Source organism: Vipera berus (assembly GCF_964194415.1).
Source record: "Vipera berus genome assembly, chromosome: W".
Classification (NCBI taxonomy): Eukaryota; Metazoa; Chordata; class Lepidosauria; order Squamata; family Viperidae; genus Vipera; species Vipera berus.
This window is the reverse complement of record NC_138210.1, coordinates 56,054,693-56,069,302: the sequence shown is the minus strand read 5'-3', so window position 1 is coordinate 56,069,302 and position 14,610 is coordinate 56,054,693. Positions and strand designations below refer to the sequence as shown.

The following is a 14,610-nucleotide window of genomic DNA, read 5'->3' as shown; positions in this document are numbered from 1 at the left end:
TCTTCGTCTCATCGATTTGCTCTAGGGCACGGGTGTCAAACTCGCATCACGAGATGCATCGCGACGTGTTGTGACTTTGTGTTGTTGGAGCTGGGTTTGGGCGTGGTCTCCACATGATGCAACTGGCCCGTGAGCCGGCAGTTTGACACCCGTGCTCGAAGGGCAGTTCATAGGTAGAGTCAACGTAGAAGCTGGTGAAAAACTGACCTACCAAATATCTAAAACCAGTGTGTGTGTTTTTTTTAAAAAAATCCAAGCTTAAAAGTTTTGAGAACATCACATAATTCAGGGGTGTCAAACTGCGGGCCAGATGCGTCATGGCAAAACCGCGCCCACCCCATTGCTGGCAATGGCAAAAAAGTCGCAATACGTCACAACACGTCACGTGATGTTGCGAGTTTGACACCCCTGACATAATTTTACAATGTGGATACCGTCTCAAGCAGCCTCTCTTCAACTGGCAAACCTGAATATACTAGAGTTTGCACCAACTTTAGTACAGCCTTAAAAATAAATTGGCATATGTGATTCACCTTTGAAATGTGGCGGGGTCAGGAGAACTATTGCTCTGATAACAACCTGGAGAAAATCCCAGTTTCAGTCATCATCTCCACCTAGGCTGGGAAAAGAAACTTATGCCCTGGAAGGATGCTTATGTAAGCACCATTTCTCAATCGCTGCTACTTCCAGATTTGTGGTCTTCAGTTCTTAGAAATCCCCCAGCCAGCAGTTACCGCCAAGAACATCAAGGGTTGAACTTTGCAAATCTGGAAGTGACGAGGTTGGTGTGGATGGTGCTGAGCTACTGCATCAACCAGCAATCTCGCACTGGGATCTGGTTTTTGCACATCATGTCAGCCTTAAGCAGACTTGAATGATTGGTTTGGTTTTGGTTCAGAGCGCTACATAAACTCACTGGGCTTTTTAACTACTGTGGTTTAATATGCCGCTTAAGTCCAGGCAAAATATATTTTCTTCTAATAATCATGGTTTGGGAGGATCTATGAATGATTTTAATATAGAAAGCTGGTTGTTATCTGGGATTAAGGACAGGCAAAACAAAATATCTTGGTCACACTGTACGTGGATAAATAACCAGTTACCATATTAAACATCAAGTGGGTGGTGTAAAAGGGGAGGGGTTAGATTTGATAAAAGAAGGTGAGAGGTTGTGAAAATTTCCACATGTGAAACTTGAGCAAGAACACTAATAACTGGCAATATTTACATATCTTCTTTCGTCCATCTACATGTATTCTTATTTAATATTTGGGGTTCCATTGACCTTCCTAGCAGAATCACATCTGCCATCATCATGATAACCTACAAAAGCTTTTAATCACTACTACATATTTTATAGAATGGAAAAGCTGGGAAATAGCCTCTTAAAGATTGAGCTACGAGTCCTGAAGAATAAAGCTATCAATTATTCTTATGTGTGACATAGTTTATAACAGGTGATAAGAGACTATAAGCAGAATACTCTGCTCATATCATGCTTTTGGGTTTTCCAAAACCTTCCTTATTAACTAGAAAAAACAATATAGATTGGTTAAGTTTCTACTTTGATGCCAAATGGCTTTTTTAATAGTTCGTAATCACCACCTGTTATAAATATCAAGAAAACAAGGAAGCACATTCTTTAAAAAATAATTATAATTATTACAATTCAATAATCAGTTATGATACATTCAAGACATAACCAGGAACTTCAAAGGAATAATTTTATATAAATTAATACATCTCTCTCCAAAACATTTTTCTTCAACTAAAAATGTATAGAAGCTACTAGAGACTTTGTTAACCAACTCCAGGTTAAAAAATATATAGCTGAAATATATAAAATGTAAATTGTCAAATTTTGGATCCAGATTCTTGCCCTCTGATTGGTACATATGAAAAAGCTTAGCCATGAAATCAGACTACAGAGGTGAAGAAATTGAACTGATATTTTCAACTGTATGTTTAGCAATAGTTTTTGCCTTAATATCCTTCAAGCTGCCCCTCTGATAAAACAGCCAACTCCAAGTCCCAGTTCCATAATAAGCAAGGTTGGCTGGGAATCATGGGGCTTGTGATCCAAAAGATTCAGAACGCTACCACATAGGATGGAGCCCTTGTAACACTTGGCGATTTCAACAGCAACTAATGCCTGTGAAATGGAACTGCAATATAGAACTTAACATCGTATTTAAAAGCAATTATTTCTCACATATACTCATTACAACAGCCACGTTTCCTTACTTTCCAGATCAAAGGAGGTAGTAGTAGTAGTAGTAGTAGCAACCTAGGATTGTATTTATTTAGAAAACAAAAGCCTTGATATTTTCTCTCATGTTACCCCTTCATATAATCAATACATTCTTATCTCATCCAGAATGTTTTGGCCTGGGCTCAATCTTACTACACTATTATATCCCCAGAGTCACCAGTTTGAAATTGCTTCAAACTTATGAACAATGAGGTTCCAGTTCATGCCAGGCTTTAAAATGCCAACAGAAGAGCAAAAGCAACGTTCTTCCTCCTTTAGAGATGGAAAACCCCAGCCAGTTTCCCCCAGAATCCTCAACTTCTATGTGCACATCGTTATTTTTATGTGGAAGAGGCTTTTCATTCCTAACCATGGAGTCCCAACTTCTCTTTGCTGGTGGAACTGGAACAGAGGGGAATGTTGTCAGCAGCTTCTTCCAGAAGAGACATGGAAACCCCATAGAGCCTCTTCCAAACTTTGTGCCGATGATCCACTGCCAGGCAAGGCTCCAAGATGGCTGCCATTTGAGAGATTCTTCGCTGGAAGCGGCAGTGATCACGAGCCATTTCCTCCCATGGGCCCCGACGGGCAGCCCGAGAGGCATAATCCCAGACCACCAGTGGGTGGACAGTGACCGCTGGGGAGAATCGGACCTAAGAATGGAAGAAAGAAGATGTGAGCTAACGAGGCCAATATTTCTGGGCAGGCGCTTGTTGCTATAAATCAAGTACGCAATTATATTATACCACACACTCTTTATATTTATTTGATTTTTGTCTAGCCTTTATTACTTTATAAGTGCTCAAGTCAGGAAGCATAAGTTTCCTCTTATTTTCCCCACATCGATAACCCAGTGAGGTGAGCTGGGCTGAGAGAGTGACTGGCCCAAAGTCAGCCAGCCAGCTTTCATGCCTACGGCAGAACTAGAACTCACCGTCTCCTGGTTTCTAGCCAAGTACCTTAACCCCCATGCCAAACTACACCAATGTACTTCTTCTTCTGTGTCTAGATCAAACATTAAACTGCCAGTATGAAGCCACCTTCCTGGCTTTGTTGCTGGCCAAAGATAAGTCACTATCGTTACATGTTTCTGGTAGTATCCAACATACCAGCAGATGGGCCGGACTCTGCATCTCTCCATATTCGCACAGCGTGTTGTTATCTGCTAAGAGCATCCACTTGGTTTTACTCCCAACTCTCAACCTATTCAGGGTCCTCCAAGTAGTATAAGGGAGGTTGGATCCTTCAGCCATATCCTCTTTTAATGTTATTCCTTGCATGATGGTCTCCTTCCTCCATCTTTTAATTCAATTTTGTTCTTTATAGTTACGCACTGTAGTTGTTGGACTGAGACGTGTGGAAACTCAAGTTCCAAACAACCTTTAATTGCCAAATTCACTAGGAGGTGACTTTAGGCCAATCATCTCTCACCCCAACTATTTCACAATGCTGTTAGGCGGACACAATGAACACAAAAGCATTTTGTGTGTTCCCCTAGCTCCTTTACGGAAAAAGAGGGGAATAAAACATTTGTTCATCTGACTCATTTTAGCTGGTTTCCCACTGTTTCTTCTCAGTGATAAAGTCCTTTTCATTTCATTTTATCCTTGCTATAATCTGAGATTAGAGCTATATCCCATTTTTCTTCTTGGAGCAGTGCAAATTAAATAATTTCACTCTCCCAATAGATCCATGAAGTCTGGTGAGCTAAAAGGTAGCCACTGGCCTCCAACACCCAGGAAGCCCCATGAGCTATAACCACCATAATTCATGATTAACACTCAAGCTAATCCCTTGGCATTGTGGCATCTAAATGCGGTTGACTGTCTTTTTAACTTTTCCCTTAAGAAAAGAGATGCTGTTTTTCACCCACAATCTCCACCTTCCAAAAATAATTTTAAAACAGGGGCCCAGTCCAAGCTCAAATGAAATCGGCTGCTTTGTGCACTTGCTGTTTTTCATGCTCTTCTCCAGCGGTTTGTGCATTTAGTGTGTTAAACAAGGGCAGAATTTGCATCTGTCTGTGGACTTGGCACATTAGTGCGGAAGTGCTAGTAAGGCAAAAAGGAAGTAGAAAACAGAAAGCCATTTTTAATTTACAACAGGCAATCTCGCAATCTCTTAAAAGGAGGCGGGGAAATGACTCTGCTAGACTGGGAAATGTCCGAATCTTACATCATTTGCTGTATTTCCCTTGGAAGAGTCTTGTGATTCATAGTCAGGCACAATTTTTTTTTTAAAAAAATGACCTCCATTTCTTCCTAATTCAGGCACTAATCTGGTAACTGTAAATTAAGCATGTCACATCACATAAATCTTTTCCTTATTTGCTTTTCCACAGAGGTCTGCTCAATTGGAGCTCAATTGCCTGAAATTACTGAATAGGAAAGGCATTTTGTGCATGATAAAACACTTCACCTTTGATCCCTCAGGCATTCAGCCTTTCAACATGTTCTTTGAGGAACATCCTCCAAAAGGATTTTCCTCTAATACTGGTATTTGTGCCTCTGGCAGATAAAACACACAACACTTTAATGACTACTCTACAGGTAGTCCTGTACAGGTAGTCCTGGACTTACAACACTTTATTTAGTGGCCATTCAAAGGTACAACATCACTGAAAAAAGTGACTTATGACTGTTTTCCACACTTGTAACTGCTGCAGCATCCCCATGGCCACGTGATCAAAACTCAGGTGCTTGGCAACTGATTCATATTTAAGACCGTTGCTGCATCCCATGGTCAGGTGATCACCTTTTGACAAGCAAAGTCAATGCAGGAGACAGATTTGCTTAACCACCATGTTACTAACTTAACTGCAGCGATTCACTTAGCAAATGTGGCCAGAAAAGTCATAAAATGGGGCAAAATTCACCTCACAAATGTCTCACTTAGCAATAGAAATTTTGGGCTCAATTTTGCTTGTATGTCGAGAACTATCTGTAGTTATTTTCCAATAAAATGGACCATATAAGCTAGAGCAGCGGTCCCCAACCTTTTGGGCACTGTAGGGAAAAGAATTCAGACCCGGGTTGATAGAGATGCTCTGAACCAACCAGGCAGCCTCGTCTCTCCAAAAAAACTCCCTGAGCAACTGCCCGCTGAACTTTTATTCACCTCCTCTTTCTGAATACCAAATACAACATTACATAAATCCCATCAATCTCAAAAAAATAGAATACATAGTGATAATTGGATACATAGTGATAATTGGATACATAGTGAGAACTACTCAGGAGCCTATGAGATCATTACAAAAACAAGATACTAAAAGATATACCTGAAAGCTTTATCATAGTGTTTCCCAAACCTCCCACATGCCATCCTGTGCGAACCAGGAGAGTGTGCTCATCACTGTAATTCACGTAGAGGCTGATAAGAAACGTTTGGGAAAGCTGAAGGTTGAGAGGCCAAAAAATGGCCGTTCCCACAGGGCACCAGGGATCACTTCTGATGAGAAAGGTTTTTCCACGGACCAGAGTGTGCGTGGTTTTGTGTGCTGCCGGTATCCTACGGATGGGGCTTTGATCATTTGTCGGACCGGTTGCTGGCATGCTGCGGCCTGGTACCGGTCCACAGCCTGGGGGTTGGGGACCCCTGGCCTACAGCCTGGTTACTTGAGGGACTGTCTGTCTCCTATAGTATTTGCCCGGTTAATCTGACCTGGCAGGGTTGGGATGCTCCAGGTTTCTCCACTTAAACAATGTTGACTATCAAGACCCCAGTAGCATGCCTTCTCTGCTGTTAACAACTGCTCTCTGCAATGAGGTTTTCCCCAAGATCCAATTGTCCCCCACCCTAATGGTGTTTTGAAGGGCCCCAAAAACCTAACTTTTCATCCAGGCCTTTGGCAAGTGGGATTGAAGCCCTTTTGTTACCATCTGGGTTAGTTGTTTTTGGTATTTTGGCTCTTTTTTGTTTTACACTATTTCGTTTTGTTTCTCACATTTTGTAAACCACCCAGGGTCAGCAGGAGTCAGGCAGTATATTAACTAAAATAAATAAATGGAGCAACCCTCCCCGCTTTTAACCTCTGCAAGAAATTCAACTGATGCAACTTTTTAGACCACAGTACTACTACAAAAACAACAACTCAACAGCACCATGTATCATTTGTTCTCTTCATCACCATGGTGAAAATAGTTTTTTAAAAAACCAGAAACATTTCCTCAAACATAATCGTGTGGGCAAGTCTTACATTTCAATCTGTCACAGCCAAGAGCAGAAATACAAGTGTTTGTGGCTCCTAATTAAGGAGCCATAAAAAAACAAAACAAAGGTGGATTTTGAAAATCCTCATTCCAATCACATTCAAAGAGCATACTTATAAATATTTTAGGACACTCACCTTCTTTTTCACCTGGATTTCCTGCTGTGAAACTAGAGGTATTTCTGCAGTGACAGGAGAAGCGTTTTTCCCAGGACTTGGTTGGCAGCATAGGTAGGTCTCCTGATTATTATCAACTTTTTGGTCGTCTCTGGGCAATGGCTGCTTTGGGAGATCACACAATTCTTCAAGTTTAGAACTGGTTCTTGTCCGATAAGAAGACACGAGAGTTTCTTGATGGTTCTTGGGCTTCAGTGTATCAATGGTGAGGTCTGTGTGGGCCTGAATGGGTTTGGAAAAACAGAGTGGGTGGAAGGGTTGACTGTCCATGGACAGAGCTCCACCAAGATTCTCAAAAACAATCTGCTGTACAGAGTCCTCCTCTTGTACTTCCTGATAGTTCTCCAAGTCTCCTGAATTATTGCCATCAGAGCAAATTTTGCTCTTACTACTCTCTTCCATCTCATCTTCACTCCACCAGTCTTCTGAACTGTCATCATTGTCATCTTCTTCATCTTCTAATGGACTGTAGAATAAGGAGAGGACCAGGGAACTTTGGAAGCTACTGGGGCCAGTAGAGGAGTCCATATTGCACCTATCTTCATTCTCTCCACTCTTTTGGCACATTTCTGGCTGTTCCACATCCTTTGAAGAATCAGGTGAACATGTTAAGCTTTGTTTCCCACATGACAGCAGATCCCGATTAGATTTCATGTTCTTCTCCAGTTCCTGGGGAACTCTGGTGATTTCCAAAATTTGGTCAAGGCCCTTATTAAAATTTAATTGTCCGTTAGCATTTAAACAGTCGGAAGTATTTTCCAAATATCCACAGAGGTCCAACTCTTTTGTAAAGATTTCAGGATGGTAAGTATCTTCCAACCACTTAGGGGAGACAGGCCCAGAACTTTGTGTAGTCACACATTCTATGTCCTTTTCTGAAGAACCTTGCCAATTATTTCCCAAATCAAATACTATTGTAGGACTTATTAAACACAGCTCAGAAATCATTTCCTCTTCCAAATGCATGTTAGTTACTGCAATGCTGCTTGAATGAATCAAAAGTTGTTCAGTGTCTTCTCCAAAGTAGCCATCTATAACCAAACTTTCCTCCGAAAGGTACTTTGTATGACTCTCGAGAGGATAATATTCCAAACAACTGCCTTCCTCTATCATCATCATCTTCTCAGTATCATTTTCATTTCTTTTAAGTTCTCCGGCCTTCTTTAAGTATTTCATCTTTTCCAAGATGGGCAATGCCCTTCTGGCAATGCCCATCAAGACAGTCTTCACCAGGCTTGCAGGGAAAGGCTGCCAAAAATATAAAAATCTTCGCAACCAAACCATAGCGAACTCGATCATATGTCGAAGACCTGGAAATGTGCCAGCAGGGGTGGAGCTGACTGATTCAGGAAGTAGAATTTTTGCCATTCCAGGTCCAGAGGGATAACAACTGTTGAGGAGAATATTTTGGGGTTCAAAGGGTGAGGTGAACTGGCTGGCCACAATACAGGGAGCCATTTTAAATCTGAAAAGAAGCAGTCAACACTGGAATTTAGAGTAAGCACACGTAAGCTGAAACTCAATATTCTTTGTCCCCAAAGGTGCTTTCTCAGGAGGCAACTGGACTTGCTTTTTCTTTGAAAACGTTTTGCTTCTCATCCAAGAACCTTCTTCAGCGCTGAAGAAGCTTCTTGGATGAGAAGCAAAACGTCTTCAAAGAAAAAAAAAAACACAAGAAAGTCCAGTTACCTCCTGAAAAAGCACCTTTGGGATAACTATGACCTGGATGACTGAGAATCTCCATAGACATCAAGATTCTTTGCTTTCTTGAACCATAACAAACTGCAAGTAGTTATTAACCTATGACCACACCGAGCACACAATTTTTGTTGCTGAGCAAGACCCGTTAAGTGAGCTGTAGCCCATTTTACAACTTTTTGGGGCACAGTTGTCAAGTGAATCACTGCAGTGGCTGTTAAACAAATATGGCTTGTGGATTTTACTTGTTGGAAGCCAGATCACACGACCCCGGGGACAACGCAACTGTCAGAAATACATGCCAGTTGCCAAGCACCCAAATTCTGATCATGTGACATGGGGATGCTGCAACGGTCGTAAGGGTGAAAACCAGTTGTCATGGTACCGATAGATGAAACCAGTAAAAACAGAACTCCAAGGCAAAAGGTTTCCTTAAAGAACATACTGTATTGGCTACAAAGTATCGACATGGTCAAAAGTGAAACCAAGACTGAACTTGCCACCCCAGTAATATGTCATAAATCACAATCCCCAATAAGGTACTTTGGCGGCTGGAAAGTTCAGCCTGCCAAAACCCCAGCAGCAAGGACCTTGGTTCCCACAGGACAATTTATTGTTATGTCTACCCTTAAAAGCACACATCCCCCCTCCCAACTGTGGCAACCAAAAATGAAGTTGCAGCATTGACACCAGTCCTAGGTCACTTTTTTCAGTACTGCTGTCATTTCAAACGGTCACTAAACTGTTTGGGTGAGGTTTATTTGCATTTTTTATGAGGTTAGACCTGTACATCAAGTCTAGCACTGTCTGTCCTTTGTTTTATACAGAGCTCCTTCCCATAATCTGCTATCTGAGCCTATTTTTTAACAATATAGATGCTCAGGACTGAACACTACTACTGTCACAGACCAGTCAGTAAAAAAATGGTTTTTGACATGTTTTCTAAGGTGACGTTTATGTGAATGTAGTAAGTGAATGTGTTCATGCTGTAACTGAAAATCAAGCCACAGGTAGTCTTCACCGTATGACCATTTAATGATAGGCTTGGCAAAAGTGACTCACGATCTATACTCATATATATATATATATATATATGTCATGTGACTGCAATTATGGACCTTAGCAACCAAGTCACATTTACCACCTGTTGCATGCAGCATCCTGTGCCCAGGTGACTGCAATTTGTTACCTTCTGGCAAAAAAAGGCCTGTTGGGGAACCAAAATTCGTGTAATGACTATATGATTCACTTAACAGCAGTCATAAACACTGTCATAAAATCGCATATGATTTAACTTACCACAAAAATACTGGTCTCAGTTGTGGTCACGAGTTGAGGATTATCTCTTATTTTATTCTAGATATTCTGGTCTATAACTCCCAGCACCCTTCAATCCAAGATTTCTGGGCACTGTTGTTCAAGAACTTCTGAAAGACCACAGGTTTCCCACAAACTTTCCTAACCTAGTCTGGTTAAAACATCTTAACTTAGTTCAGAAAAATAACTGCCATTCTGGCACATTTTAATATTTTTTTTAGTATGACTAAAACACATGATATTCTTTCACTGCAAAATCTGCAAGAATATTTTATTTATTTATTCAGGAGGAAAACAAAGGCATTTAACACTTGCTTTGTTAAGTCCTATTCCTGGTATCAGACCTCAAAGCCGGAATAACAGCGCTGGAAGAGACCTTGGAGGTCTAGTCCGACTCAGGAAGGAAACCCTATACCATTTCAGACAAATGGTTGTCCAATCTCTTCTTAAAAACCTCCAGTGAGGATTGAAAGAAAACAGGTTCTGGCATTTGGAAAATCACAACTCCAGCATTCTTTGGAAAATCAAAGTGAAGCAAATTTCCTTCCAGGGTATCCTGTTCTTTTGCTAATCCAATTCTTTTCAGCAAAGGCAGAAGATGTTTTCAGAAACAAGAGCTGGCAAGTGGAGGAATGGGGAAGGGAAGAGGCTGAAGACCACATACTTAGGTGCCTTACTCCCAAATTCCAGCACAATTCCTTCTGCCCCCTACCTGTAGTGCAATTTACCTCCCAGCTTTCTTAGGGAACATTTCACTGGTTGAGGTGTGTAGGCTGAATTCAGGGCGCGCCCCAAACAAGTTGAAGCAAGTGCCCCTGAAACGCTGGCAACACCCCAGTCAGGAAGAAGGGGGGGCATGTGAGCATACATACACACACACACACACACAGTTCGGATGCTGAGTGTGCAGCTGCTGGGGAGAGAGGAGGAGAGACAACCCTTCTGACCCACAACAGGTTAGATCTGGAAATGGAGGGAGGAGGGGAGGAAAGGAAGGGAATATATTTAATGTACGAGAAGCAACAGGCATTTTAAAAAAAAGCAGAAGGGATTGCAAATGATTGCAGACAAATAGGTTTGGAAAGTCGATTTCAATGATCAGAAGTTATCATTGTACAAACAGCTTGGATTCTCCAGGACAAGAAGTGAGAAGATCCTAATGGAACACAGAGGAATATTATGGAAAGAGGGAAAGGAATTGTAAAGTGGCTTTTCCTGCCTGCGGATATTTGGTTCTTTCTGAAAGAGGAGAGTTAAGGAGGATTCAAGGAGAGAGTTTCCTAACAAGCATTTGGTGGGCAGCAAGCAGTAGCAATGGAAGGCCAGCAAGGGGGGGTGGGTGGGTGGACTGGTGAAATTGGAAACTTGAGACAGGAAGAGGAGACTAATTTGGACTCAAGACTTGAGTCCATAAAGGTCCCTACTCTAGAGCAAAAAACTTGGAATGTTCTTCAGATGAGGGATCTCAACTAACCCTTCTGGAGGGCACCAGCTTGGAGAAAGCCATCCTAGACTTTGAAGAAGCACAGAAAAGACTTGGGGGGGGGGAATTCACCTTTGCGTGGAAAGAGGGAGCCACAAATCAGAGAAGCGAATTATATACCAATGATATTTTGATAGATCAGGGCAAAAAAAACAGCATGTTACAGCCGGAGGGGGGAGGCGGCAGGAGGCAAAGACCAAGAACATCTCTAAAGCTCTTCCCAAAGGCTTTTGGGAGGGGGTTGGGGCCCAGAACCCGAGGAAGGCGACCCCCCACCACGCTCGGGGCACCGCGAGGAAAAACAGTTGTTGTGAGAACCGCACGGAGCAAAGAGGGAGGATTCCCAACAATTAAAAAGGGCGGATGGTTTGGGGCGGATGCCTGGGAAGGCAACCGAGAGGGCGGAGGTGGCAGGCTATCATAATGCCAAGCCGGGACACCTGGCCCGCGTTTGGAGAACCAGGGCTTCTCGGGGAAACAGGCGTAGCCGCTGGGGAGCGCCTTAAGCACGTGGGAAACAGAAAATACGGGGTGGGGAGGCGGCTTGCAAACGCGTGCATTTGCCGGGAACGAGCGGCCGAGCCTAATAGGCCAAGGGGCCCAGGAGGCTAAGCGACAAATAAATTAAAGGCAGCATTTGGGGGTGGGGGGGAGGAAGGGGGCTGCCCCCCCCGCCGCCCCCCCGGGGGAAAAGCAAGGTCTAAATAATGATTGAACCTTCTTACCTCTGGATTCTTAGCCAGTAATAAACTCGCTCCAGCATGTAACTGCGGGATAAATGCGAATAAGCGACCGGACGGTGGGCTTTGCAAAACAGCAGCTGCTCTTCTCGGCACGAAGCATTTCGCCCTATCGAGACTGACCTTTGCTTCTTCTTCTTCGCCGATTATAATGGAGTATTTCAGATGGAAGCGAAAGCCGCAGGCGCTTTATATAAAGGTCCGTTCCCAGGGAACAGCGTCATCGCACTCTGACGTTAGGCCGGGCGTGGCCAGAGCCGGAGAGGGAAAGAGACGTGAGCAGGGGTAGGCAACCTCGGCTCTTTTATGACTCGTGGACTTCACCTCCCAGAATTCCTGAGCCGGCTATGGTTGGCGACCCCTGGACGTGAGGGTTCTAGAAGGGAAGGGGGGGGGGGGAAGTGAAGGAAGCGGTGACGTCAGGGGAATGTCCTGTGGCGAGAAAGCGCGGTGGTTGGGGGGGGGAGGGGTAGAAGATGGAAGCTTACTGGGGATTTTCAAGGGTCCTTGGGTGCTCTCTGAGCTTGCTACTTTCAATTGGGAAAATGTAACAATCCTAAACCAAGCCAAGTTCCAAAACTGTCAAGGGAATTTCAAGAAGCCTGGCACTCTTGACAAATCAGCCATCAATAGACACGTTAGGTAAAGGCCCCCCCCAACACATGCGTGCTAGTCATTTCCAATTCTAGGGGCCGGTGCTCATCTCCGTTTCAAAGCCGAAGAGCCAGCACTTGTCTGAGGACGTCTCCGTGGTCATGTGGCCGGCATAACTAGACGCCAAAGGTGCACGGAACGCTGTTACCTTCCCACCGTAGTGGTCCCTATTTTTCTACTTTCATTTTTACGTGCTTTCGAACTGCTAGGTTGGCAGAAGCTGGGAGAAGTAACAGGCACTCACTCTGTTACCTTCCCACCGTAGTGGTCCCTATTTTTCTACTTGCATTTTTACGTGCTTTTGAACTGCTAGGTTGGCAGAAGCTTGGAGGAGTAACAGGCGCTCACTCTGTTACCTTCCCACCATAGTGGTCCCTATTTTTCTACTTGCATTTTTATGTGCTTTCGAACTGCTAGGTTGGCAGAAGCTGGGACGAGTAACAGGCGCTCACTCTGCTACGCGGCACTCGGGATTTGACCCGCCAAACTGCCGACCTTCTGAACGACAAGCTCAGCATCCTATCCCACTGAGCCACCGCGTCCCTTACATAGACGTTAACAACATCTATATAGACTGTGCAAAAGAGACAGCAAGCACACGGACAACAGGCATTAATGGAAGAATGCAACTATCTTGCTGTTTCCTAACTTTGTCATGTTACCAAACTAGGGTAGCAAAGGAAACAGTAAACAGGAAGCCAAAAGGCTTTCAAAGCGAAAGGACTATATAGCTCAGTCTTCCTGCCTTTGATATGGTTGCAGGTACTTTACATGGAAGGGGGAAAAATTACCATATTTTCCGGCATATAAGACGACTTTTTAACCCATGAAAATCTTCTCAAAAGTCGGGGGCCGTCTTATACGCCCAGTTGTCTTATACGCCGGAAAATACGGTAGTTCTGTTCAAATGCAGAAAAATAAATCTACAGTAAGAAAAGAATAGTCGAATGCAAAGTTAAAAAAACCCTATTATTATATATTTTTTTTAAAAAAAAATTCCATTTCATAAACAGGACAAGAAATGAAAGGGGCATTTTGGAGGGGAGAGATAATTTTTATACATACTGTGCTACCAGGCAACTTCAAGATGTGTGGGTTTTAAGCATGGCTGGCTGAGGAATTCTGAGAGTTGAAGTCCATGCATCTTAAAAGTTGCTATGGTTGTACTATGCATGCACAGACACACTCATAAACGTACACACACACATACACAAATCTGCATGTGCAACAGGGAAAGGGCACCAGGAGTTCGTATGGTTTTCTTGCATAATTGACTCTTGACTACATTCACTTCTAAAATAGAAAGCATGGCTACTCAGCTTTAAAACTTATTGTTTGAGCAGTTCACATCTGTGCTACTGTATCCTTGGTATTAAATGTCAGCTGTTCTAGAAAGGCATACATTTATATTCTTCTGATATATATATATATATATATATATATATATATATATATATATATATATATATATATATATATATATATATATATATATATATATAAAGGTAAAGGTAAAGGTTCCCCCGCACATGCGTGCTAGTCCTTTCCGACTCTAGGGGCCGGTGCTCATCTCCGTTTCATAGCCGAAGAGCCAGCGCTTGTCCGAGGACATCTCCGTGGTCATGTGGCCAGCATGACTAGACGCCAAAGGCGCACGGAACGCTGTTACCTTCCCACCGTAGTGGTCCCTATTTGTCTACTTGCATTTTTACGTGCTTTCGAACTGCTAGGTGGGCAGAAGCTGGGACGAGTAACAGGCGCTCACTCTGTTACGCGGCACTCGGGATTCGACCCGCCAAACTGCCGACCTTCTGATCGACAAGTTCAGCATCCTAACCCACTGAGCCACCGCGTCCCTATTATATATATATATATATATATATATATATATATATATATATATATATATATATATATATATATATATATATATATATATATATATATATATATATATATATATATATATATATATATATATATATTCTCCACCTTATGAATGAAGAACATACGTGTCCCAGGATAATGTTGCAGGATCCAATCTGGGTCGGTCACCGGGACCAGAAGAAGTTTAGTCTTC

At 42.8% G+C, this 14,610-nt stretch overlaps 1 protein-coding gene across 1 annotated transcript; it reads right to left on the bottom strand.

Moving 5' to 3' along the window:
- Positions 1-1,647: 1,647 nt before the first annotated feature.
- Positions 1,648-12,011, bottom strand: LOC308676136 (uncharacterized protein). The gene is made up of 3 exons (XM_081341872.1): positions 11,862-12,011; positions 6,600-8,103; positions 1,648-2,904 (listed from the first exon to the last, which is right to left on the bottom strand). The coding sequence occupies exons 1-3, from the start codon at positions 11,897-11,899 to the stop codon at positions 2,617-2,619; spliced, it is 1,830 nt and encodes a 609-aa protein (XP_081197998.1). The 5' UTR covers positions 11,900-12,011; the 3' UTR covers positions 1,648-2,616.
- Positions 12,012-14,610: the final 2,599 nt, after the last annotated feature.

Bases quoted from the DNA above. Each gene is read 5' to 3' on its own strand.
- LOC308676136 (XM_081341872.1), bottom strand. From the start codon at position 11,899: ATGCTGGAGCGAGTTTATTACTGGCTAAGAATCCAGAG. The intron at 8,104-11,861 runs GTAAGAAGGTTC...GCTTCTTTTCAG, and splicing joins TACTGGCTAAGAATCCAGAG to ATTTAAAATGGCTCCCTGTA. The intron at 2,905-6,599 runs GTGAGTGTCCTA...TTCCATTCTTAG, and splicing joins AAATCCAGGTGAAAAAGAAG to GTCCGATTCTCCCCAGCGGT.